This window comes from Sebastes fasciatus, chromosome 14 (genome assembly GCF_043250625.1).
Source record: "Sebastes fasciatus isolate fSebFas1 chromosome 14, fSebFas1.pri, whole genome shotgun sequence".
In the NCBI taxonomy this organism is placed as follows: domain Eukaryota; kingdom Metazoa; phylum Chordata; class Actinopteri; order Perciformes; family Sebastidae; genus Sebastes; species Sebastes fasciatus.
The window spans coordinates 22,095,077-22,122,443 of record NC_133808.1 but is presented as its reverse complement, the minus strand read 5'-3'; the positions used below and the strand labels follow the sequence as shown (position 1 = coordinate 22,122,443).

General features: G+C 41.0%; 1 protein-coding gene across 3 annotated transcripts in view; it reads right to left on the bottom strand.

Annotated features, from left to right (window-relative positions):
• Positions 1-1,563: 1,563 nt before the first annotated feature.
• The window catches only part of epha3 (eph receptor A3), a 143,935-nt gene continuing 118,131 nt past the window's right edge, over positions 1,564-27,367 (bottom strand). For 2 of the 3 annotated variants that reach the window (XM_074659681.1, XM_074659682.1), the window contains 6 exons: positions 23,981-24,042; positions 20,470-20,679; positions 17,919-18,068; positions 17,480-17,673; positions 10,609-10,764; positions 1,564-4,723 (listed from right to left, as the gene is read on the bottom strand). In XM_074659681.1, the coding sequence (XP_074515782.1) occupies positions 4,618-4,723; positions 10,609-10,764; positions 17,480-17,673; positions 17,919-18,068; positions 20,470-20,679; positions 23,981-24,042 (878 nt within the window). In that variant the 3' untranslated portion in view covers positions 1,564-4,617. Of the gene's footprint in view, positions 4,724-6,168; positions 6,287-10,608; positions 10,765-17,479; positions 17,674-17,918; positions 18,069-20,469; positions 20,680-23,980; positions 24,043-27,367 lie in introns of all 3 variants that reach the window. The other variant, XM_074659683.1, reaches the window with a different exon arrangement.

Genomic DNA, 27,367 nt, shown 5'->3' with positions numbered 1-27,367 from the left:
ACACTTGATTAAGCTTACAGTAGGGAAATTAAGAACTGAAGGTAGGTAGACACCAAAGAGTGGAAGGGGTCGCTCTGTGGAAGCCCTGGCCTGCCAATAAGTAAAATAATTATTATCCATTAAAAGGTTGCCTTTCTCCCTTTTCACTTGGCCCTATTCCCCAAAATTAACCATGCTTTTGTGTCTGCTTAGCTATTAATTTCAGTCCAAAGTTTCAGTTAATTTAATGCATTATCAATTAAGGTGTATAAATGACACCAGCTTGTTAAGTGTGTTTGTTTTATTGGTTCATAGGATTGTTGTTGTCCTACCTGGGATGTCGAGGTAGACCAGCTGCTCAGCAGCTCAATCAAGGAAAGTATTAACAGGTTTGTCTCATGAAGTCCTCTCAGCAGGGAGGGGCTGGGCCTGTTAATATGTTAGATATGTAGGATAGTTTTGCAGTAAATGACAATCTGTAACATTTGGTGGGCTCATTGATATACTGTAGATGGGTGCCCATAGATAGATTGAGATGTCAGCATCAACTTGAGTGAGCGAATGATTGCTCGGTTTAGCTCACCCTATACGTACCTGGGCAGGTGGTTCTAATTAGGTGAGGCTGAGAAGGTAACATCCCATTCACTGGAGTATGAGTGGGAGGGGGAAAGAGAGTTGGCAGCTTGCTGTGATGCTGCAGCTTTCTTTTATTTGTGTTCTTTTGATTCAGTTTAAACATAGTTTTATTGAATTTCCTGGGTTAAATTTTTTGCCATAGTATAGCCATTGTTAATAAATGCCACTTTTTTGCACTAGTCCTTCTTATCAACATGGTTCGTCAACATCCCTTTTTAAAGTTTTCCTGTGCCAAACCCACTTATCTGCCCTATATATGTTGTGGCAGCACTACAGTATCATCATTACATTTTCCATTTTTGTGTGAATACAATTTTAATACAAATTTGAAAATCGAATCCTCATTTTTTTTTGTGCTAGAAAATGCAATGTTTAATGACTTATGTAATTTTTGCCATACAATATTAGATATCAGATAGATAGATATAGATCTTTATCATTTATTTTTTTATTTTTACTGAGAATACATTTTGATCTTTCTTTACTTTACTTTAAATGTTGTATGCGTCACTCACATGTATATTTATAGTCTTTTGTGAGTTATTGCTAAATTTGAATAAAATAATTTAGACATTTTTCTACTTGTATTGTATTTGCTGGTTCGTAGACTGTGGTCATGGCTGATGAAGGCCTTTCTTGGCTATGACCTTTCTATGGGCTCCGTCTCTGTTCATGTTGATTGCCCTGTGAACTCAGTGATTTGAAACACATGTCCTGTTCACTATATATGTCCGTCAGATGATTGCTGGCTTTTATCCTGAAGAAGACAAGATGTGCCAAAAGACTGATCTATGGAATGTTGAATAAAAAAAGATGACATGTGAGTTATGAGTGTTTCACTTCCACTTGTGATCTGTTAAACATATGGAAATACGCTTGCTGTTAAAAGAGAAGCCAACATTACTTATTGTACTGCGACATAATAGAATAAAAACACAGGAGCAGGTCTATCATCATCCATTTTTTGGAAAATATTTTGCGAATATTTATTATAAAAATATAAATGTTTCCACTACAAATCATTTTACATTAGTAGACAAGGCCATCTACATTTGCACACGTAAACTCTCACACAGACACACGGGTCAGTCTTGAGACAGAGAATGAGGGATCTGGATATCGGGTGCATAACAGTATTGCTCTCTCGGATGTCCCAGGTTTATAAAGTAAGTCAAAAACCAAAAACACAGATAGCACTGACACATAATTTACTGTATGCTACAAAAAAAAACATCAACATTGCGTCGTATAATGTTAACAAATAAATAATAATGTAATCATAATTGCCTTTTTATTGTAGAAAAGAAAAAAAGCAAACAAATATAATCCAAAATAAGATAAAATATAATACAGATGATTTTTGTCTCTTTTTTAATTAAAAATGTTGCACAATTTTTATTTATTTCTTTTATACATACAAACATTTGTACAAAGAGGGATGGCCATGTACATATAGTGGGATCTGTAGCGCTAGTTGCTATCATTACGATGGTTTACATTATGTACATGCTAATTAGAACACATAGCAGCAACAGCAGCATCCACAGGTAGACCGAGTAACAGAGGACCGACTGACGCACTCAACAGAGATGGGTTTCCCAAAAGCACCAAAATCACCTTAGTCCATACCAAGGCAATAACATTTCTAAGGGTGCTCCGATCAAGATTTTTGGGGCCAATCACCGATCACAAGAAAACACATATTATACTTTGCGTGTCTGCGAGATTCTGCGTGACGTGAATTTCGTCATCAGAATGTGTACGGATAGGCTCTGTGTGGACGTTCACATACTGGCAATTTGTTGTGACTGCATGTACCTGTCCGTGCAGCCAATACTCTACAATTGGTAGCGTAGCGATCTACTGTGCATGTGGGGAACGCGTCCTCCAAGCAGACAGTATAAACAGAACTACTCTTCGGCGATGGAGCAACACGGAATAACGGCGCAACAGTCCTGCCTTGAACAGTCTGCAAAAGGGGCTTTAGAGACACAACTCGCAACTCCGGTGAAGTCATTTTAGCGGCTCGTATAAATTGTCTTGCATGTTTTGCGTCATCTGATCGGCTTTTACATAGACCACCAATGAAACTATTTAGAACGAATATCGGCCAATAACGATCGGTGGCCGACCGATCGGAGCACCCTTAAACATTTCCATTCAAAGTGCTCAAATATTGTCTACTAAGTGCTTGGAAGAAGCTTAAAGATAACACCCTCGTGGTTAAATATTACCCATCCAACAGCACAAAGTACCAAAGTGCCAGTTTAGAAATAACTGGGTATGTGTTGCACTGAGGGATTGACTGGGTGACATCAAAGCAGGAAACTAACATCTGTAAGGCTGTACTTCACAGTACAAAGATCATCTTAAATTCGGTGCCTTCGGGAAATCCCATCCTGGACATATATTGTACTAGAAACTATCTCAGAAAGCAATCATTTATTGGAAGTGCTCCATCTCTTTCAGGGCATTTTCACACCTTGTTAGTTTAGGGCAGTGTTGAGAAAACCCCTTTGAGAACACAGAAAAAAAGACTTTGTTGAAAATAAATGGAAACTGGAGCTTTTTGTTTGGTGATCCCACCCCGATCCAATCCAACTAGAGGAGGCACTCTACTTTTTGCATTAAACACACCAGGATTTCATAGATTAATTTCGTACTGGAACAACGTTCTCGTTTTATAGCAAATTTCAGGTCCCGCATGGCTTTTTGTTGACAAGTTACGGACTTGGACTAATACGAGACTACAACACCCTCAGTTTTGCAGTGTCGATCTCAACCTTCCGAACAAATCCCACTCCTTAGAAAGAAAATACCTGATGTTGTGTGGGATTGGTGATGCTAACCTGTCTTACCTGAAGAAGAAACTCAAACCCGCTTCTAGTTTCAAACACTTCCGCAACACAACAAGAATGTCTGAGGCCTGAATGACACCACTTCATCTCTTTTTCATTCTTTTTCCTCTCATAAATTTCTCTCTTACAGTTTCCCCCTTTCCTATCTTTCTTAACCTGCACTCTCAATTCCTGTCTCTACTCCCTCTGTCTGTTTCCCCTTGTTAGAACGAATAACGAATACATCCTGAGATTTCACACAAAGGGCATTGGGTTGAGGGAACGGCACTATAACTGTACAATATCTGTTCATAAGCACATAGAACATAGATGTCACCATAAAGAAAAGTCTGTGTGTGAAGTGTGTTATGGCCCCCGTACCTTCAGAGCACAGCGTTCGATACATGTGACGGACTCATGGCTTCCATACAATGAGACTATTTAACTGATTATCATAATTATTGCTTTTATGTGACATGAATGCAAATGCTATATGTTAGAGCTACAGAAGTAAAATGGCTCGGTTAGGTGTGTCCATATACCAGCTCAGTTCTCTCATGGATAGAGACTGTAAATGTAGGTAGTTACAACAAAATATCACGCCGCAGACCTCATTAGTCCAGGAAGGGTCCAAATCCGGGTGAGCTGCTGCTGTCCGCCGTGCTCTTCAATGCAAGGCGTCTCAGCCGTTTCACCGCCTCGTTCCACAGGCATGGTGGGAAGAGACTGTGAGCATTCCCGTCCCCTTTTAAGCCGTAAAGGGAAAGCTATGCTGTCCAGCTAAGCCAATATTGGAGAGCTCCGGCTTTATGTTAGTCCAGTCCTTGCCCTGTATCCCAGTCCAGTCCCAGTTTGTAACCCTGGGCAGGTCTCCTTGGCTTTCCTCTGCTCTCTCTACCCCCCTATTTGTCTGTAAGGCATCTCAACGTGGGCATGGAGGGACGGAGGGTTCGGAGAGTCAGCCGGTTCACTAGCTGAACTCTTTCCTGTTTCTCTGTCAGGACTTGACATCGTCTTTCAACGAAACAACGAAAGCCCTCGTTTGAATCACATCATATTTTTCCATCCGTTTCCAGTTTACATACGAAGCCACTGTGTTAGACTGTGATTAGCAACCACACCGACGGACAGGTCTCTGGTGTTTCTTACTCGTCGGGTTCATTTCTTAAACAGGTACTGGGCCATTCTTGGTGTGGGAATCTAGGGCTTTGAGGCTGCTCACGATCTTCTTCTGCGGTCCTACGATAGTCACTCCAACCTTTTTCAGATCCCTGGTTTGTGAAGGAGAGGGAGGTAGAGAGAGAGAGAGAGAGAGAAGGGGGAGGAGAGGTCAAAAACCCAGACACAATCAGGGAGGGAGACGTGACGGAGGGAAAGAAAAAAAGATGGAAAGTGTGCATTAGTGATGGAGGATGTGACACCCATGTGACATTTAATGACATGCTCCCAGTGCTGCTCCCTTCACTTTCCCCATGCATCTGTCCTTCACAAAGGACTGCATTTCCCAGAAGGCCACTGGGCTGCCACATCTCTGAAGGGGGTCTAGGGGTGGAGGGGGGGTGTTGCCACCACTTTCCATTACTAACAAACACGGAGGTGGGCCTGTGAGGCTACACTGACAGCTGCTATTATGACCCTGTCAGTGGAGGAAATGGCATGGGAGGACCACGGTGGCATAAGAGACCCAGTTTCCCGCATCGCATTGAACCAGATTTCTTTGACAGGGTAGGTATAAGTATGTGGAGAGGAGCAGCACCGGTACATGTTCAGAATATTACACTGTGATTCGGATAAATCTGTTAAATTGTTAATACTCTTAAAGATTAGTTACATGCATCCAACTGTAAGAAAAGACCATTTGTATAGGAGCGTCAGGATCACGTTATGCATCATATACATCAAATAGACAAGTAGTTAGTCAGTTGAATTAAAACATCAAGCCCTTTTTGAAACATACAGTACAGTGAAACAACCTTAAACCACAGATAGAGCATTACACACAGATTATTGATATTATGGGTACAGAAGGAGTCACAGTGCATGTTAAGACTCATCTCTTTAGCCCATCTAAGAGTAATAACAGTGGTATTATATTAGTAGAAGCAGAGAAGTGGTGGCATTACTACAACAAACACTTTTTGCTATTAAGACTTTTAGTGTCATTCAAACATGGTCACAATTTGTTACGTTGATGTGAAAGTTTGTATTATTCAGATGCAAGCAGAGCATTTAGTTCTTCAGAGCAGCCACAACAGCAGACATCAAGAAACATCTCGACCAGCCAGAAACTGAAAGTGACAAAAAATCACAAAATTGCTTCACTCTGTGCTCCAATGTAAAGGGATAGTTAGCTCAAATTAAGAAATGCTTTAAATCTAAACTCCATGAACTTTACAATGAACAAAACCAAATGATTTGTTGCCTTTTGTTGCAGTAACAAGCAGCTCCAGTATTGCCATAGAGAGACAACAGGTTGGTTTCCATCTATACACTAATAATGCATTATCTGTTTCTAGGGAGCCTGTTGTTAAATTTTGTAATATAAAAAAAATATTTTACTTTTGTTTGGAGTTACAGCTGGATGGAAACTATTGAGTTATTACTGAATATCAACTAACTATCCCTTTAAAAGTCTGACAAGTGAAAGCCCAAATGTGATTGTGGAGGAAGGTTACTGGTCCCAGGCGGGGCCTTTAGGTTTTTGTCCTCCACCCACCATCCAGAGCCTGAGGAGGCGGAGAGGAGCTGGGCGTTAGAGAGTGGTGATTCCCATGGACGGCTCCCATTCTGGGCAAGTGGCCGGTGTGACGTGGACCTCCGTCAGAACCACTCTACTGAGAGACAGCCAGGTCCGGCAACGTTAACAACACATTAAACTGTATATCAGCAACATGTGCTTTCTAGTCTAGAATGGTATCTAAAGCACATTTTAGTTGCAATATATCAGGCTGAGGCTCTACCTATACAATGCAAATCAAATATCTATGTCACAGTCAAGAAAGGAAAATACTTTAAGTAAGATGGAAAGTAACTGTTTGTGAACATGGTAGCAAAAATGTTATGACCTCAAAATATACAGAAAATCCCATATGTATTGGTCACTTGTAGCATTTTAGCAAAATAACAAATCTCAAATAATAACTGTCAAATCTGACAAATAAAATAAAGCCCAAAAGCATAAATCAATATCTCTGCAAATACAATTGATATTAACTATATTTGTGGTTGGCTACATACAGAGGTCATAATTCAGCCTTATTTGATGAAACACTATTATGACCCTATGCTTTTTGGGATATAACTATAAATCATTCAAAGATGTTAAATTGTGTTTTTAAACAATGGTGTAGGACCAAAAGGGTAAAGGGGCCTTCTAGCATCATAGGCTGTCCAAAAATGCAATGACATTTGCAAAGCAAACAAAATATAGGACACAGCATGAACTCATAATACAACAGTGTTATGTTACAACTCAATATAATTTCATAGGGAGATGAACTTAAAGTCATGTGCAGTAAAGTTGTTCTTTAACTCATATATTATATAATATTGTGTATACATTTGAAACACTTACACACTATAATGTATCTCTGTTGTGCCTTAACCCTGTTCTACTGAGAGTCAAAGCAGTTGTGTTGTCATCTTCTCTTTGCATCAAAAAAGCTATTCGCATATTTGAGCCAACGTGCTCGGCTCATAATTCGTGTTGCAATGAGAGTAAATGAACCTGTTCCTCATCTTAATCAGATGGGCCTGGAAAGCCACATGGATCATCTCAAGGAACAGACAGTGATGAAATAAGAACACATTGAAATACTGCGACATGAAACACATGTGGTATGGTTATAAATCTTATAGAAACTTAAAAAAAACACACGCCATCACATGAAAAAGATTAACAGCTGAAAGTTTCTTTCTACAGCGTGTCACAGTGTTAACACAGTAAATTCCATCATCCCACAGTGTAACCTCTGCAGGGTTTCATTTCTTCAGTGTAGTTGAACAGAAGACAACCATTTTTAACCATTGCATCACTTTACCAATACACATGGGCACAAGTCATTGTCTCATTTGTTGTGTCACATTTTGAGTTGCTGAAAGAAAGTTGTTGCTGGGTAAAGTTTCTTCCTGATACCTTTTAGGGTATCAGGAAGGGTTGATGGGTCTGTCCTGTTTGGCAGAGGAGCAAAACCCTGTGATTACACTATCATGTGTGGTTGTACAAGAAAATGTCAGCGTCTTGTCTCTTCAGATTGCTTTCCTTTGTCTAGCAGTTTAGGTCAGGTTCATCACTTTCTCAATCCAATACCTGAACTGAACTTTGCATGCACTCTGTCTAGATGAAAAAAAAAAAAAAGTCCGAATGATGCGGTATTTCCTCGTCAATCCATTCCATCCTGTCTCACAAAAAGGACTTCAATTACTCCAGCAGATGAGTCAGCACGCTGCAGCCAAGTATGATTACCGTTCCTCAGAGGTCAGAGCGTTGTCAAGCCTTGTGCTGAATATCAAGGACTAGATTAAGACTGTACAAATCAATAGAGCAATCTATACTGAGCAGTGCATAGTCTCAGTCAAGGCTGCTAGCCTTGTAGCTGAGCTAGCCTTGAGTGCCTTATAGCCTCAGCCTTCAGTGGATTAATACTGCAGTGATCCAATTTAGCATCTAGCTACAGAAAAGGCATCATGATTTCTTTAGTGGGAGGTTACAGTGAGGTTTATCTGAGATGTATTCTGTCAATACACAATGTGGATTTCCACCCAGGCTGAAGTGTAAGCTTCTTTTGTCTTGTATTGTGTTGATTGAAGTGAACTTTTCATTGATTAAACATATTCATTGAATAAATGTCATGAGCAATGTCAAGAGAAAAATGTATCTGTTGTGTAGTAACCCTGAGAAAAGAGACAAGAGGAACAGAATGGAGCTACACCAGAGAAAAACAAGCTGAGAAGGAATGAGAAAGAAAATCAATATCAAAAAGTCTTATTATGATCATCCAAAAAATGCCTCTCTCCAACGAAAGCTGCACTTTGCCTCCTGTTGCTTTGGTGTCTCTGGTGTCAAGCATCACTTTTAATTGTAACCTCATGATATGATGAAGTTCTAATACATTTCAGTTAGGAGACATTGCAATTCATAGCTGCCAGTGCGGGACGTTTTATTCTCCTCATGGTACTTTAAAGGGCCCCTACTGGCCAACTAGAGACATCAACTCCACCATTCATCATTATTTAAAAGGGCACACATTACACACCGCTTCTTTCTAACATATTAAGCCCTAACACGGTTAATGACTATCTGGTTTGGTAAGTTATTGACAGCTAGGAGTTACAGCTCACCGCAGCACTGACCAGCGCTCCCTTATCGCCCCCGCTGCTGCCATCACCACAGTGAATGGCCGCTTTGATCACAACGATTAGAAATGTCCAATTATTTACCCGGTCACATTCCACATCAATTAAAGCAGCAGCAGGCCAACAGAGCGAGGGACAAAGAGAAAGTCAGAGAGAAAGGGACAGAACATTTCTGCACTCTGACTTGTATAAAACTAGCCAGCTGGCCTTCATTTTCCCAAGTAGCTGCACTCTGACCTGTAACGTCTAAAGGTGGCTTGTTCATAATCTCTTATTATCACTGTGCTTGGGACTCATAATTCCTTTCAGTCTGCTAAGCATGGGCCTCTTGCCAGAACTTGATCCACTATCTCAGAAGCTTTTCTCAGCCTGAGGATCCTGTCAGCAGAGTCAGACCTATAATCTCTGTCTCTGGTGCTAACTCTCCTTCATCCAGGGGCATTGATTTACTGAACCCTGTGCTGTGACAAATACCCTCGGGAATCATTGCCCCAAAAGCTCCTCATACTACAAATACTGGATTACATTCATTTAAGGGCTGTCAATCGATTAACATATAGTATTGCGATTATTTATATGATTGTCCAGGATTAATCGCACATTTTTTATTTTTTCAAAATGAACCTTAAAAGGGAGAATTGTCAAGTATTTAATACCCTTATCAACATGGGAGTGGGCAAATATGCAAATGTATGTTTATATTTATTATTGGAAATCAATTAACAACACAAAACAATGACAAATATTGTCCAGAAACCCTCACAGGTACTGCATTTAGCATAGAAAATATGCTCAAATCCTAACATGGCAAACTCAAGCCCAACAGGCAACAACAGCTGTCAGTGTGTCAGTGTGCTGAGTAGCCCAAAACTGCATGTGATTATCATCAAATGGGCATGATCTGTAAAGGGGAGACTCGTGGGTACCGATGGAACCCATTTTCATTCACATATCTTGAGGTCAGAGGTCAAGGGACCCCTTTGAAAATGGCCGATAGTTTTTCCTCGCCAGAATTTAGCGTATGTTTGGAGCGTTATTTAACCTCCTTCCATCTGTAACACCTTGCCTCATAATATACTAAAAAAATCTGGGTGCTTACATTTACTACAACAAGTATTTGCAATTGCAAATAAGTTGTATATGAACATACTGTATATGTCAGAAGATATGAGCACATAGTATCTGTGAATAATGGAACAATGGCTGACCAGGCTTTGTCATAGAGTCAGTGTGACATAGATCGTCATACTCGACTGCAGTGTGTGCTCTCCAAATGTGATTTCTCTACATGTGGCTTCCAAATCTGACAATCTTTGCTTGATCTTTGCTCTGCATTTTAATGCTTCACAGTATAGAGAGCGCCATGCATACCTATTTGACAGCTCTGCCTTTATTTGCTCTTTCAAAGGCCCCTCTCTCTACCTTTTATCTTGTCAAACCTCCCCTCTCATCCCCTCCCTCTGTAGTTTCTCTCTTATGCCCTCGCCCTTATGGAACTCACAACTCTTCTCCTCTCTCTTTCTTTTTAATGCTCTCACCTTCTCCCTCTGTGGTCATACTTGCAACACTGAGAGCGTGGCTAAAGGCCTGTCATTATGAATTACCGTGACTCTCATCTGGACACCTTTAGTAAGGGCTCTATAGCTTCCTTTACTTACTGAGAACAAGAGTATATGTGTGTGTGTGTGTGTGTGTGTGTAATTCCTAGGCCTTGCCACGGGTACTGGGGCCCTATAAACACTGCTGACATGAATGGGCAGTGAAGTGTGTGTGTGTGTGTGTGTGTGTGTGGTGGCCTTACTCGGTGGAGGTCTTGGCCAGGGTGTCACAGGAGCTGTAGCTGACCCCAGAGAAGGCCTCTTTGCAAGGCAAGGTCCTCATTCCGTCCATCCAGTCACCCAGCGTCCCCATCGAGGGAACCTCTGAACTGCTCCTGTCCAACAACAAGTTGGCCGGCCTAAGGGGACACGGGAGAAGGAGAAACATTAATGGACGATGAATAAACAAATTTCCCTGGGTAATGACCTGTAACATAATCAGATGAATAAAATGGAGTTTATAGCGTCATTTCAGAAACACAGAGGCATTAGCGGCGCCCAGATCATCAGCTCTGGTAGAGGGGGTTTATTATGATGTGAATACTAAGTATTTACACAGTTGGTGTTTGGAATATAAACTCTGATATTGTCACTCCCCACAAGTCAGCAGAGACTGGAATGGGGAGTGACGATAAGAAACTTCCCCCCTACCCCCCCCAGGGAACTCACAGCCTAGAGGTGGACACTATGGGGGGGCACTGGGCAAAGCTCATGAACTGCTACGTGAGCAGCACAACCAAAGCGTATGCAGCACTGTCAGCAAATAGACTGCCTCTCTATGTTTTGCAGATGGATACATATGTCATGTGTGAGTGTAGTGGTGTGAAATGGTTAGCAGGCTTTGCTCTGTTCACTGGCCAATGGACCACTCTCCATTGCATATCACCCAACCCCTGCCTTTACCCATGTTATTCTGTATAAACCAACCATGTTGTTGACTGCTTATCTCTGCCACTATCTACACTATTGTTACTAATGCAACTCGGCAGCAGCCAGTGCTTAATTCCAAGCTGTGTGAACAGATCTGTCATCATCTAGTTGTTGTCATGTGTGCACTGATAACACTAAGTAGCAGTGGCATGATGGGCTACAGGGTCGCACAGATCATACTCAGATTTAACCGCAACACTTATGCACATGACATACAACGTTTCTTGACTAGTGATGTTAGTCGTGTACAGTAGATGCTACCAGAAATATGCTTTTACCATTGTCTTCATTGATCTTATAATTGCTGCTTGAAACCTTGATAATGTCCCTGATTTTTGGTATATACACAGTCCTACTGGCTGAGTTGTTACTTTAATGGCAACACATGTTGCATATATCTGTTATAACCAGTGAAATTAAATAAGCAATGGTGATTGGAATGGAAGAAAATTAAAACATTAAACTTTTTAAAAATATATTATATAGCGTGTAATTATGTGTATACACTTGAACTAGATACTATTCTACATAGGAATGCACGATATCGAAAAAAAAATGATATAATTGTGATTTTTTTTTAGTGATACTGCAATTGGGATGTGATTTGCGATATTAGATGGAATGATAATTTTTACATCATTATTCTCGTTTTCATTGAAAAACCTTTGTGGTATCTTCTGCAGGGATCTGTACCAGACAAAGATGATTTCTTAAGCCTGCAGAATACAATGTGTAGGCCAAGACATCTCTGCAGCATCAACATATTCAATTTAAAATGGTATTGTGGCACATATTTTGCCTTTAACAAATATTGTGATTTTAACAAATACTACAATTCGAAAATTGCAGTATAGTAATTGCGCAGCCCTAATTCTCCACGTTCCGTGCTTGCATACCTATACAGAAATAATGTAAACCAGACCTCTAGGTCTGATTGAGCGGCGCTCATCAGGGAGCCACACACACACACACACACACACACACACACATACACACACACACAGGCCATATGTGTCTTTTGCATATAAAGTTAACCTACGCAGTGCCTTTAGGCTTTGAATACAGGGGGGAAATCAAACCGCCACCCAAAACATTTCCATAATGTATTTAACATATTCAAGAACAAGATTACTAACAAAAGCGGCATCAGTTTCTGTCCAATGTCATTACCGTTTCCCGCAGTACATGTACGGCGCTGCAAAATGCAACATTAGATTTGATTAGACTTGATGGTTTCAATTGGATCAAATCAAATTAAATGCTCCGCGTTGGGCTTTAGAGTGCTCAGTCAACAGTAGAGGGTGAAGGAATGGCTGCAGGCGCTGTTCTGACTCACTCTGATTGATGGTTGCCGAAGACGGGGGGGAAGAGGATGGACGAGAGAGGTAGAGAGACATGCAGAGAGAGAGAGAGAGAGAGAGGAAGAGAAGAGAGTGGAGGGGAAGCTGTCCAATCTCTGATCTCACTAGCTATGACTTATACAAAAGTGGTATACTTTGCTGTTGTGAAACCTGATCACATCAAGGCAGGAAACAGGAAACCAGGTCAAACCACATTAGGTCAAACTGGGACTCAAAACACAATAATCAATAGATAAATAAGGGATCAGTTAGAGCACTGTGTGTGTGTGTGAGTGGCATTTAGAACTGGGTTGCAAAGGACTTCTTTTATAAGGACACTGCACCTGTCTTGCAGAGTAGACAAAGGCACCTGCGTCAAGACACACACACATGCATGCACTGCACACACACACACAAACACATGCACACATGGGAATAAAGTCTTGAGAACAAGGCAGGACAGGGCAGAAAGAAAAAAGGGTAGTTCTCCCACAAGGAATACTATTCATAGCCTTGTAAATAAACTCATTAGAATACCAGGAAGTCAACGTCCGCCTGACTGATTTGGATTGGCAGTGAGGTTTGGAGCCGCTGTGTGTGAGAATCTGGAAAATATTACCCAAGAATATAAGCTACCTTCAGGGAATTAGGGAGGTGTGATTCCATAAGGCAGGTAAAAATATTTTGACTGAGAAGTAGCCTGATTTGTCAAAGGAGCATTGGAGATCAAAGGAATGTATGTACATTTATGAATTTTAATAAATCAAAAATACTTCTTTCCTCAAATAGAGAGTGAGTTTTGCTTAAAAGTGGTGGAGGATACATCTTAACGTGCCCTCTACATGACTCTTCAGTTTAGTTGTAATTATTCTTACAAGGGTAACTTGTTTTTCTGTTGTTTTACCCACCAGTTTGAGATGAGATGCGTCTTGTTGCACTAATAAGCTGGAAAATATTCTCTGTACCCTTCATGCTGATGAAATATATATATATATATTTATATTTAAAGAAGCAAAATACAATCAAAAGAATGCTACAATAGAAAATCATCAAGCTGCCATCAAGCAACATAGACAAAAAACACCATAATAAGCCGTATGGAGCGAGAAGAAAAGCGAGATGACAACTCAAACAGAGACAGAAAAAAAGGGGGAGAAAAAAGATGCAGTGGAGTGGGTGTTGTTACAATGATTGAGTCTTTCCCTGCCAGATCAGAGGCCTGTCAAAATGCCGAGGGCCCCCCAGGACCCTCTGGAGAGACTGGTTTGTAGGAAAAGGAGGGAATAGGGGGCTCGAAAGTGGGGGTGGTTTGCATGAGGGGAAAAAAAAGGAAGTGTGTGAATCTCAGTAGACAATTTTTCATGAGAAAAAGAAATGCAAAAACGCTTGTACTATTTTTTTTATGGAGCATGAAAGAATTATTGTGATGGTTATGACTTTGTCTCAATATACATTTTCTGAAAAAAGTTGGGACAAAAAACGTGGTTATATCCAAAATGTCTTAGATTAACTTTTGGGCTGCCAGGATACGAATGTTCAGCTTTTTTTATTGATCCTCTCCTCTCCTCTCCTTTCCTGTACCACTTTTCTTCCTTTTCTCCTCTGATCTCATCCTCGCCTTCATCCTCGGCTTTCTCTCCCCATCTCCTGTACCCTCTGAGAGATAAACTGCAAATGACCTTGTTTCCCCACCCTTATCATTTTCTTTGTTTCCTTTGTTGTTACATTTTCAGCAACATCTCACAGCAGCTCGAGAGACAAGATGATTGGAGAGGAAACCGAGAAACAGAGGGATGCTATGAAGGGGAAAATAAAGAGAAAAGAAAGCATCTGTCTGACGGCAGAGGGAGGGGGTTTAAAACCCCTCCTGGACTTAACACCATATAAGAACGCAGAAAACAGAAGGAAGTATAAATACACCGGAGAGAGAATAAAGTCTACCCCCCTTCTCGTTTTCATTTCCCTTCCCCTTTTCTGCTCTATCTTTCATTCTTTTGACCTCTAAATAACCAGGGCTGTGTAGTGTCTTGTTTTTAGAGCTCTCCAGGGAGGAGCGAGGTGGATGAGGAGGAGAGCTTGAACAGATACATGTGGGCAGGACGGAGTGGGAGGAATCCACCTCTCGCTGTGTTACTGGGACAATTCCCAGGGTGTCTCTGGGAGGGGTTAGACCGATGTACTGCATAGGCCCAATATCAGGCGTTGGAATTGAAATTTTGATATGTGGCCATTTGGTATCCTCTGCCTCTGTTGGGTGTGATGGATGTGATGTAGTTTTAATCAATACTACTCAGGTGGTCTGAGGGAAGCTATTAACCTAAATTGATTCAAGTGTGACATTTTGATTTGATTCCAGTCAAGCATGCATGGCTCTTACTCTGAACTCTTAATTTGTATTACTAGCCAGCGTTTCAGAGTAGACTTTTAGTTAGTTTTAGTGTAGTTAGTTTTTAAATGAGCTCACATTTGAACACATTAAATGTAAATCTCATTTAACGGTATTGGTCTTCAATGCACTGTATCTCCAATCTTGTATCCCCCATCCTGTTTTCTATACTTCCCCACTTACTCAGCTTACACATTTGACATTTTTGATTTACTCAACTGATGGATGGTGCCCTACTATCTGCCCTACTATCTGCCTTAAATTTGTATTCCAGTCTTTTCAAAATAAACTTCCATCTTCACAGGAAACAACTTTGTTAGGTTTAGGCAAGGAAACTACTTAGTTAGGTTTAGGAAAAAATCAACTTGGTTAGGTTTAGGCAAAGATCATAATTAAGTTTCGCCACACTGGAAGTGGTTACATGACACCAGAAGTGGGGTTACTTAGGTATGGAAGTTACGCGACAAATAAATCAACATTGACATCTGGTTTCACACGGGGTATGAACACCGGTCTCTTTGTGTTTTTTGACCTACCCATCCACCCTAGCTTCCTCCCTATGAGGCTTTCGCCTTACTTTATCTTTATGGATTACATACAAATGGATTTTGTGGGATATATACAAATTACAGAGCATTTACTTTTCATAGGTATAGCTATGAGCGGTGTATGAAAACAGCCTGAATAGAAACCTTTTTTTTTTTCCATTTCCATTCCCAGTCCCAACCCTACAGGCCAAGATCCACACCAACATAGATCTCAGCTCTGTTCCATCTGCAGCCATGGCCCCCGGCCCCAGTCACTTTCTCCCAAGCCCCTCACCAGGGAACAGGTTGTTTCCAATCCAACCCCATTTCCAGTCCAGCACTAACTACTGAAAATGAACCAGAGATCCTTAATCTGCAGACAGCGTTTGTTTGAAAATGAATTACAGAGAGGAGTAATGCAATATATTTGATTTGTTGCTACAGGTTCACAGAGGCTTGTCATTATTCATTTTGCCTCGTATGGCTTGGGGAAAAAAGTTTATTATGTAAAAAGCCCAAACCAGCTACATGTGTAGCAGTGCATTACTGAGAAAAGCACATTAATGTTGAATGACATGTATTTAGAAGGAGTAGTTGTATTCCAGCACTTTGGTTGCAGCCATTGTCATGTTTTGTTGAACATAAAGAGAGACATATATTTTAGTTTAAAGACAGGATAACCTGTGATCTCATATGTTTTAGAAAACCTAAGCCAATCGGATAGACAGTGGCCTCCAACCTCGACTGGGCTCCTGTTGGCCCATAATTAGTCTCTGACGGCCAACCTTGGCCAACTGACCCCAGTTCCTCTCCATCCACATGCAGGGACAGTAAACTCTGACCAGGACCCACCCCTGAAGCCTCCAGATGCTCTACTCCGGTCCCAGGCTTTGGTCTGGGCTTTGAGTAGGAGGAGGAGGAGGAGGAGGAGGAGGAGGAGGAGGAGGAGGAGGGGGTGCTCCATTAGCTAGCCAGGACAGCCCTGAGACAAACGAGGTGTGTGGAGCTGAGTGCAGCTGCTCCCGCTGTGCAACTGCCGCTACCACACACACACACACACGCAGATACACACATCTAAACACGCACACAGTTCTCATAAATCACCACAGCCGCCTCTGTCGGCCAGCCTGTGCTCGCCCGGTGTTAAAAGCCAATCAGGGAAATTACATGCAAACTCCAAGGGACCTATTTTCACTTTCTTAAGAAATCATTAGTCAATGTTATGAGCTTTGACGTCTCCATAATACCGCGGCCGTCTGCCGCAGACCCAGCGCCTGTCCCCCTCCCTGCATGCGCAGAATTGTCAACTTTACATGGGCTGCCCTGGTTACCCCACGGCCCCCTGGGAGAGAATGGTGGTCCCAACAAAGGAGCAAAGTATAAGGGAGGATAAAATGTGGCATAAGAACAAGAGAAAAAAGTAGATAGGAATATGACATTAAACTGTATGGCAAAGGGAAAGATGATATGTGATTAGTGATAATGTGTGATAAGCACTCTGCAAACACAGGAAGCAGAAAGGCAATGTTTGCATCCAGCTTATGGACTGCCTGGTTCCAAAAACAAACAGGCGTGCACCAGGGGGGGAAAGACATTTAAATCTAATACAAAACTCGTTTTTTTACCAACTGCATCTTTTTGTCTTTTGGTTGTCCAGGACATTATCATTACTGTCCCAATGCCCTTAGATCCCTTAGTGCATGGAAGGTATAATGGGAACTACTTCCAGTGTTTGACTGCCTGGAGTTAATCAGGTACATTGGAACCAAACAGGAGAAAATAGCAGCCACATTCTGGGCTTTACCTGCTTCTTTTTTTCAATTTTGTGACTCAAAGTACCTCAACCTGCAGACAATGAAAACAAATAAAAGGTGCCAAATCCTTCTGATACCTGGATGTGGTGTTGGCCGTGATTTTGAGGCTGCCGGGGTTACGGATGAGTTTATCCAGGATGCTGACGATCTGTTCAAACTTGGGCCGGTTGTTCCTCTCTTTCTGCCAGCAGTCCAACATCAGCTGGTAGAGGGTGGCCGGGCAGTCCATGGGCGGGGGGAGGCGGTATCCTTCATCTACAGCCTTTATTACCTAGATTTAGGAAGGAAAAGACGAAGACGATGAGATATGTTCAACATAAAAACAACATCTAATATGCTCTAAAGTGTTCAACTACATCTGTGGGACAACATTCCCTTATTTCCCTCAAGGCTCTTCACACGACCCATCTCATATAAACCAGCGGTAGTTGCTGGTACCTTCACTCAGTAAAACTGGTCAAACGTGTAAAGCTGGCAGCACTGCTGCAGTGGTGGGTGCCACATGGCAGTACTCACATCCTGATTGGACATCTCCCAGTATGGCCGTTCGCCATATGACATCACTTCCCAGAGCACAATGCCATAACTCCAGGCATCACTGGCTGATGTAAACTTCCTGTAGGCGATAGCCTCTGGAGCTGTCCACCGTATGGGGATCTTACCTCCCTGAGAGACAGAGAGGGAGAGAAAGATTCTTCAGTCATTCAGTCAGTCAGAGTGGCACTGCGTCATATTACCACCATGTACTTTGGCTGATCAGGTTGTTCTTCAAATTAACTTTGGTGCATAAAAAAAAAAGACCACAGATCAGAACTCACAAAATAATATCTTCAAAAATAGAAATGGATTGAAAGGACAACAATGTGTTAATGTCAGTTCGATGTGTACATTTATTTGTATTAATATTACAAAAATTACTGCAAGTCACTATGCATATATGTAATATTGAATAAAATGTATGAGCTGTTCTGAAACCCTTTAACCCCGATGGGCTCTGTGGTTTGGACTGAAATAATTATCTGAAATATTATTATTATGTGGTGCGGAAGCATTTAAAGAAGATTTTTAATGTCACATTGATTAATTCACCCTTCCACACTGTCAAGTATAAATATTTTGATAAAAATATAAGATATAGAAATATTTTTCAAACCGTTCTGGATTCAAAAGTAATCATACAAAATGACATTGAACCTTATTGTAACAAGAAATTAATGGTCATATTCACTTTCAATCAAAAAATGTCGGCATCAACCGTAAAGAAATAAAGAAAAAGACATATTAATCAAACCATAATCGAAAGTTTCCTGCATGACCTCTCACTGTAGTGTCTGCTGCATTTGTCATTCTAGCTGAGAAGCAGGACAAATGGAGAAAATGGAGCTGAGGAAAGGAGGCCGACGGCAGCCAAAGCTAACAAAGACATCGGCCAAGCTACTCAGCTCTCGCCTGGTTCTGTGCAGTCACACACACACACACACACACACACACTGCCCTCTCGAAAACACACTCTTATACTGTGTGATCCGTAAAGAAACACTGTGAGAAGGTATGAGACACCAAAAATAATACACAATCACACACGTGGTTGTACAAATTAACACAGGTATACACAGAAGCATACAATGCAAACACACTGCTCTTACAGTACACTCATACTGTACCCACCTGCTCCCCCGAGAGAACAAGATGTGTGAGCACTACACACACACCAGACTTACATGCACAGAAACACACAAACAAAGTAAAACTACATATTTTGTCTAAAAAGTCGAGGCTACGGAAGTAAAAAAAAAAAAAAAGAAGAAACTTCCTGAGGTGCTGGATGATGGAAATCTGCGTGCATGTATGCAGCGTTGTCAGTTACTGTAACATGGGAGAGTTTATTATTCTGTCTTATTATTTTAGATTATGTATTTCTGGGAGAAAGGCAAATGGCATGCTGACTGTTTATTTGACAAGCAATTCTCAGCCAGCAAATTACACTGTGTTTAAAAGGGGCTGCACGCATGACCGAGACCACAGGATCCCATGATGAAAATGACCACACACACACAAACACACACACACACACACACATGCAGCAAAAAGTACAGATGAAAGCCTGAAGTGTGGTGTGCCTACTGATAATGTTTCATTATGTGACATCAAGTAAAATCTCTGTCATCTTTTCTTCCGAGATGTTGACACTTGTTTCTTGACAACAACTCACCTACTGGGCGACTAGCTTTGAGGTTTTATTCTTCAGGTATCTCTTAAGATGTACATGTATTTCCTTGCCTGAGCATTGTGTTGTGAGAAATATCCTGAGCAAATTTCTAACACTTAGAGATTTCCCACAGTGTGGTAAAGTTGCTGTGGAAACACATTTTTCAGATTTTACAATGGCATCATCGGAAAAGTTGAGAGTTGAGGCCAAGTGGTAAAGTAAAGTGATCTGAGAGCATCATGTAGGTTGAAGCAATAGATATGGCAGGAGACAATGGGCATGAACATGTAAAAATAGGATTTCCCATGTCCCAAACTGTCTCCTTAGCACATACCATTTTTCAATTATAACAAACGTCTAAAAATGAGCTATGTTGTCATTAAAGGAAGGTGCATGCACTCCCTTATTAGCTTATGCTTAGGATATTTGTGTCACAAAACTTCACCAAATTCTGTAGAGTCGCAAAATGCATTTGACTATTCAGTTTCTTATCGATGTAATGCGTCCCTTCAGGGTACGTGGTGCTTGGAGTGGACCTCTCCATGACCTCCCCAATCAGTGCGTTTCCTGTGATCATGGGAGGCCAAGCTCTGTGGGTTGATGTCGGTCATATCAAAATTCTGTTTTTTTGTATGTGTTCTTATCCCTTAGCATGTGAGGAGAATGGAAGAAGGCCAGTTTTAGAGCTAATGTATTGACTACCATATTCCATTGTTGTGTTCAGGGAGTTTTATGTAACATTGCATTGTAAGTAACACATTCCCAGAAAAAGAAATGATGTGTCCCAGAACAATGCCCAACAGTATTTGTTCATTGTGTCATTTCTGTCCTCAGATAGTGTGTTGTGCTCCAGCTCACCCTGGTGGTGTACGCAGCCTCCGGGTCGTCCTCCAGGACTCGGGACAAGCCGAAGTCTGACACTTTACACACCAGGTTGCTGTTGACCAGGATGTTTCGAGCTGCCAGGTCTCTGTGAACGTAGCCCATGTCTGACAGATACTTCATGCCAGAGGCGATGCCACGCAGCATGCCAACCAACTGGATGCCTGTAAACTGGGCATCGTGTTTCTAAAAGAAAAGGAAGAAAAAACAGACACACTCTATTAAAGCCACATCTAATGTATATGATACAAAACACAAAGGGAGTCTGACCTTTCTGACTATTTGTGTGAAATGAAAGTGTTCTGCATTAGTATCCACAGCATTTGCATTAACCTTTAAAAAGCACCTTTGACATTATGTACCTCATCTTCAGCTTAACTGTGAAATACCAAAGCAGAGACACAGTAATGTATGGAAATTACTGTAGGATTAGACCAATGTATAACTGAAATGCTCTTTGTTTTTCAATGTGTCAAGTTACCGTTATCCACTACTGATACGGTATTTCATACCATATCCATTATAAAATGGCCAATGTCATGACTAATGAGAGCCTTTTATCTTGAGTTGACTGACTCGATTTCTGTGACATTTTAGTTTGATTCTTCAAAAAACCCATGAATAAGTCCTATACAGTATTTCAATGCCATTGCTCACTGACAAGTTTTTAGGGGGAACACCGAGTGCTTAAAATGCTTAAAATGCTTAAATGAATACATAACACACAATACATATATCAAAACAGTTCAGTTCAAAGGTATGAAATACGGACACAGTGGTATTTAGAAGCATATCGGTGTTGCTCTTCAGAAAGCCATATCAGAAAATCCTTAAGATCTCAAATTGGTGTTTAGAGCCCAACAAAATGTTTGCAAAGCAGCATTCAAACACAGACTGGACAAGATATAAACACAAAACATTCTTTTCAGTTTGCATTGGCAAGCCGGGCTGTTTGCACTAGTTTACAAAGACAAGTGTTTATGAGTAAATATGTCTGAATGGGAAAGAGATAGAAACAAAGAGCAAGCAGACAATAGCTGTGTTTTAAATTGGCGAGAGGGTTTTAAGCAAACTGTTGAAATGTCGCAAACAAAGAAATGCAAATTACGTGTGTTTCCATTAACTGGTTTGGGGCGAGTAAGCTCAGCTACAGCGTAGTTTGGTCAGAAGTTGGCGCTATAGGCTACGCATGGCTGTAATCGGCTAGTAAAAAAATAAGTAGAGTAGTAGTAGAAGAAGAAGAGGTTGTGAACCGGAAACGAGACAAGTCGCGAGAAGGTCTTCAGAAAGTTATTTTAATTGGGCAAGTTTTAATTGTTCTTTCATGTCAGCTTGTATTGGCCATGTTTCATTGTGTCCAGAGATGAAGACAAACATTCATATGTTATGGAAATATCCGAGAAGAGGTCGACAGCAGAAACAGCTGATCGGTCACGTGAGTTAAATGTCAGATGTCAAATGTCGCTACGTCAGAGTTTATTCAACAAAAGTGTTTCCATATCCCGTTTAGCTTATCAACTATTTAATCAACGAGGGCAAAAAGCACCTCAAGCGAGCGTAAACAACTTTTTTTTTCGCAATTGAGGACGTTTTATCGAGCTTTTCTAATGTGATACGTGTGCATACAAATATGTGAATGGAAACGTGGCTAATGTTGAGCAACACAGTGTGTGTTCTTACCTATCACCTATAGCATGTGAGTGAGTAATTTGTCTGTCCACTTGCATTTCCATCCATTGCTCTTCACATGCACTGGTTCGCTCTGTGTTTGTCAAAGACCGCGTCATTTGCGAGATGAGTGTAAGATGAGTGTGTTTTCCTTCGACTGGGCCCACCCCACCTCCCATTTCGTCTGGAGCAATTAGTGGCCAGACCACCTGGCGTAGTCACTTCAAAGCTTTGCAAATTCAGAACACGGACTTAAGCTACAACGCAGAAGCTTCAGTATGTATCTGCATGTGTGTGTGACACATTTTCAATGAGGAAGAGCAGGCCTCTGTGAAAATGTCAGGAAACAACAACTACTCATCTACTCTTCAAGTGTCTGGATACTGAGCAGACACATGTGGAAAAGGGCTAAAACAGGCATCAGGATACATGCTCTCATGCCAGTGTTGTGGTTTGGCTGATGTGCTTTGGCTAATTTCAGTGAGGCAGGTCAATTCCTCTCTAAGAGACAGAGGCATGGCAAGAATCAAATTCACTCCTGGCCAGACGTGCAGAGGGGATACAGTTCATCAAACCTTGTCATTTGATTAGTCCTGTACGGAAAGTTTAGCTCAAACAGTCAGAACTGCTAAAATCAACCTGGTTCTCAGGTTAAGTATTTACTGGAATCTATAGAGAACCATTTTTTCTTTAAATAAGTGAGGAAATTTGCTGGTGGACCAATTAGGTTTCATTCATAATACTGTAATAATAATAACAACACTACAAATTCCAGTGCTAGTACATTTGTATCAGGTCTTACTGTATAAATGATCTATCTTCTTTAATGAAAACAAGACAGAATAAAAAATGTTTGCTGTGTGAAACTGCCATGACATGAGACTGTTTCATGCAATGTCTGTTAGCATTAGATTTAATCAATGCTGAAAAACATTATTTTTATTTTTTTTCAACATTATTTTATTCCCACTCTGATAACACTCTCTTACTCCATAGAGTCCACATACAGTCCTGCACTTGTAGGGTTGAAACACAGTCTCACAGCTGGTCACAACATTTTCAATAATGTATTTTTTGTGCGTTTTCCTTTGAATGTCCAGCAACACATGACGCATGTGTCAATTTCTGCTCCAGTATTTTCACAATATAACTACTTAGTTAGGTTTAAGAAAAGATCGGCCTGGTTAGGCTTAGGCAACAAAACTACTTAGGTAGGTTTCGGAAAATATCAACTTGGTTAGGCTTAGGCAACAAAACTACTTAGTTAGCTTTAGGAAAAGGCCATGGTTTGGCTTAAACTAACTGACTGGTTTCACACGGGACACAAACAGCAGTCTCCTGGGCAAAAGTCTGGTGTTTTTTGATCCACCCATCCACTCCGACCTCCTCCCTACGCAGGGTTCGCCGCTCTCTATTCTTCCCGGTTCACAATTACATGGATTACATCAGAATAGATTTCATGCTTACCATCATGAAAAAAAGGGAAATTCATGTCTATGTACATAAATCAAAAAAGTTTGTAACACCTGTTTGAACCAAATGTGGCTGTTCAGCATTTGACAAAATGTAGACAGATGTCATTCTTAAAATGGAAAAGCAAAGATTTACTGTGCTGCTGGACAGAATGACTTGATGTTTGATGTAGACGGTGCTGTACAGGTGCAAGACCTTTTTTCAGCGCAAGGTGTTCCCTGGAGTATATTTCTTAATCCTAAAATAGCTGTCATATGTTCCCCCGACTTCCTCAGGGTGTGTACCACTAAGATGCATCATGATCCATTCTACATGTGTGTGTGTGTTTGTCCGTGTTAATACTTACTCTCAAGAAACTGTCCAGAGATCCGTTCTCCATGTATTCTGTGACAATCATGACGGGTTTACCTGCGACAAAAAGGGGATGTTTCAGTCTTTGGTCACATCATATCAGTTGTATCATGCACAAAGTGAGAGCAACGACTCCTGTTGAACTATCAGCCAAACACTCCACCAGACAAAAGACACTCATAGCCCAACATCATATTCATTTCAGATTTATTCTCTGAAACTGGCAAAGTCATAGGGAGTCAACAGGGAGGGCTGTAACTTGACTTAAAGCAGACGTACACGGGCCCTGATAGGGACCAGGTTGAGCTCTTTTCTGTCTGTCTGTCACACACACACACACACACACACTCAACAGAATAAAATGATCCTAGCCGTAGTTTAAGGGTCCCAGCAGGTCAGCTGTCAAAGTGTGACATCTTTATTTCTGTGGAGGATCTGGCTGTAAATCCACGCCGCCTGCTATCATCTGTACCTGATCAGACTACGGCCAGCACAAGGTTTATTACAGGAGGGGAAAAAAGAAAAAAAAAGCCTTTAAATCAGCCATTGTTAAATGAACAGCGTCGGTGTCAGGACTTGTTTGTATCCCAGATGGCTTTGTTCTCCCTGCTTCACTCTTGACTTACCACCAGCCGTATGCTTCTTCTTCTCCCTTTTATTCTGATTAATGTGGCCTCCTCCCTCCTCCCCCCGCCCTCTTTCATTCCCGACCTACCTTTTCTCTCTATCATCCCTGCTGCCTCCCTTTTCCCCATCACATCACCCCATCCTTCCCTTTTCCTTCCTTCCCTCTTGCATGTATTAATGCGAACCCTCCCCACATCTGGCAAGACAGAGACTGTTTTTTTTCAGGAATGACACAGGGCTGAGTGGAGAGCGTGATGGAATCGGTTGTTTAAAGAAACAAGTCTATCAAACTCTTTGGAAAAAAACACAATTTCCCATTAGTAATGATGGAAGTTTGCCGGCTCAATGTCTTTAATTAAATCAAAGTAGATCTGGTCCGAATTACAATTCAAAATGCTCCAATGAGTCAATCAGACTCTCACAGAAAAAGTATTTTTTGGCACAACAAACAGCTGAAAGTAAATGAGCCAAGACAGAAAGTGTGCTTGAGTTAAATCAGGGTCGTAGAGATTAAAAAAATAAACTTCCAGTTTGTGATCATCATAAAGCATAGAGTACATACCCCAATTTAAACTAACTCTTTGCTTCTCGGTTTGATATATATGCTTTTGTGCTTTTTTGCCGCTGTAAAAGAAAAGAGATTGTCTCAATATAGTTGCAACACTTTCTCTTTCAATTACAGTCAAAAATCTCTCATCATCTAAACACAGTCGCAGCTACAGTGAAACACCCTCCGCCCACACCCTCCCACCCCTAAAAGGCTGTGATGGATCGCTCCGTTTACCAGCGGACGGCTTTTATAGTCTCAGACGGGAACACACACACCCGGCCCTCCCTCCTGTCCTCCGCCCTCTTCCCTTCCCTCTTTCTCTCTATTCTCAACATTGGCAGCAAAGATAAAGGCCCCCGAGCCCCTTTATTCTGTGAACACAAGCGTGAGTGTGTGTGTGTGTGTGTGTGTGTGTGTGTGAGAGAAAGGAGTACATGCATGTGTGTGTGTGCGCGCCTACAAATATGCGGCCTGTGGATCAGCCAAAAGCAGCAGCAAGGTAAATGGGGTGTGAAAGTCTCAGGATTATTAAGAATTAACAGGAGCAGCTTAATAAATCACCCTACAGCAGTGTGTGTGTGTGTGTGTGTGTGTGTGTGTGTGTGTGTGTGAGAGCATATCAAATGGACCTCCTAAAACTATGCCCTGCACTCATGCTGCTTCAGCTCACGCACATGTGTTCAGGGTATCCCTCCAAATGTCATGTACACACACACACACACACATACACACACATACACGTACACACACTCGTAGTACTGAATATTGGGCTTCCCCTATTAGTCTAAAAGCAGCAAATGAAACCACAGTCATGTGTTATTGCAGCATTTTTCACCGGCTGGACATTAATAGGAAGAGTGGCGTATACTGTAAGATGTATTAGGCAAACAGTCTCAATGATGAAGGATCACACACACACACACACACACACACACACACATACATAAACAGTCTTTCACTTTCAGCCTGTACGTTTTCAAGGCTGAATAACAAGGAGGTAGGAACAAAGCTGAGTTTGTCAGTGAATTTGCTTTCCTTATTTTTAATTTTTGGTCCTCTACAAAAAAAAATGTTTGATGATTTAGTGACAAGAAGTGCTTTTTTTGCAAATAAAAAAATATGTTTTCTAATGTAAAAATGATATACTGTGTCCAAAATCTCATTCTTTGCTATTTTTGGCTATTACCAAACATTTTCGCTTCACTTCCCAGCATTTTTTCTGAGTCCCAGAAATCTCACAGAAAAAGTATGAGGTAACTTAAAAAAAAATCTGATTTTGTTCTATTTTTGTTAATGATTTAGTACTATTTAACCACTTTCATAACTTTATGGTCACATTTTTTTTCACATTTTTATCATGAATAAATGACTGAAAAAATAACGTAAAAAAACCAAAACTAAATTAAATAATAATAAAAAAGAAAAATTCAATAGCATGTCAATTTAATTTAAAATCCAACAATGCAGTGTTCATCTCTGCTCCAGAGAAGACATATGTAAATTATAATTGTGCAGCTTTATTCCGGTCAGTGGTGACTCAAAACAATGAATCATAAGTGTGTCTGAAATATCAATTTGCAGTTTTCATCCACTGGGGATTTTTTTTTGCAGTTGCCTGACATGTCTGTAAAAACTACCAGAGAAAGTAATAGAAAGAGGAAAAGAAGTAGCAATAAATAATTAACGCAAGATGGTTTGAATGTCATGCCTGTTGCTGTTTGTACATTACATTTTGATCCCTCTGCGATGCTGTTTTTCATTAGAAGTCGTCGTGCTGGTGAAGTCTCTGAATTCAAATGAGTGAAATTTAAGAGGCAGGGAGCAATTAAAGCACTGCGATTACACAAAAAAAGGGGAGATGAAGAAAAGAAGAACAAATGAGACAGAATAAGAGGAAGCCAAAATTGGGGACAATAAAGTGAGGGAAGTTCTCCATGTATTTTATTCTACTCTTTAGAATAACCACACTGGCGGAGCTGCTTAACAAGCCTGGTGCCGCAGGGAGAGATGGAGGCCAGGCCCGTTTCTCAGCGACAAAGTTCAGACTCATTATTTCCTTTTTTCTGCAGTCATTCCTTTTTAAAGAGGCCTTCTGTGTGCTAATGATAGTCTTATAAAGAGGCCCAGAGGGGAGCGACTCAGAGATATGGATTTATGGATTTATGCCCGCTTTGGACACAGGCTTTGATCAGAGCACATTGATCT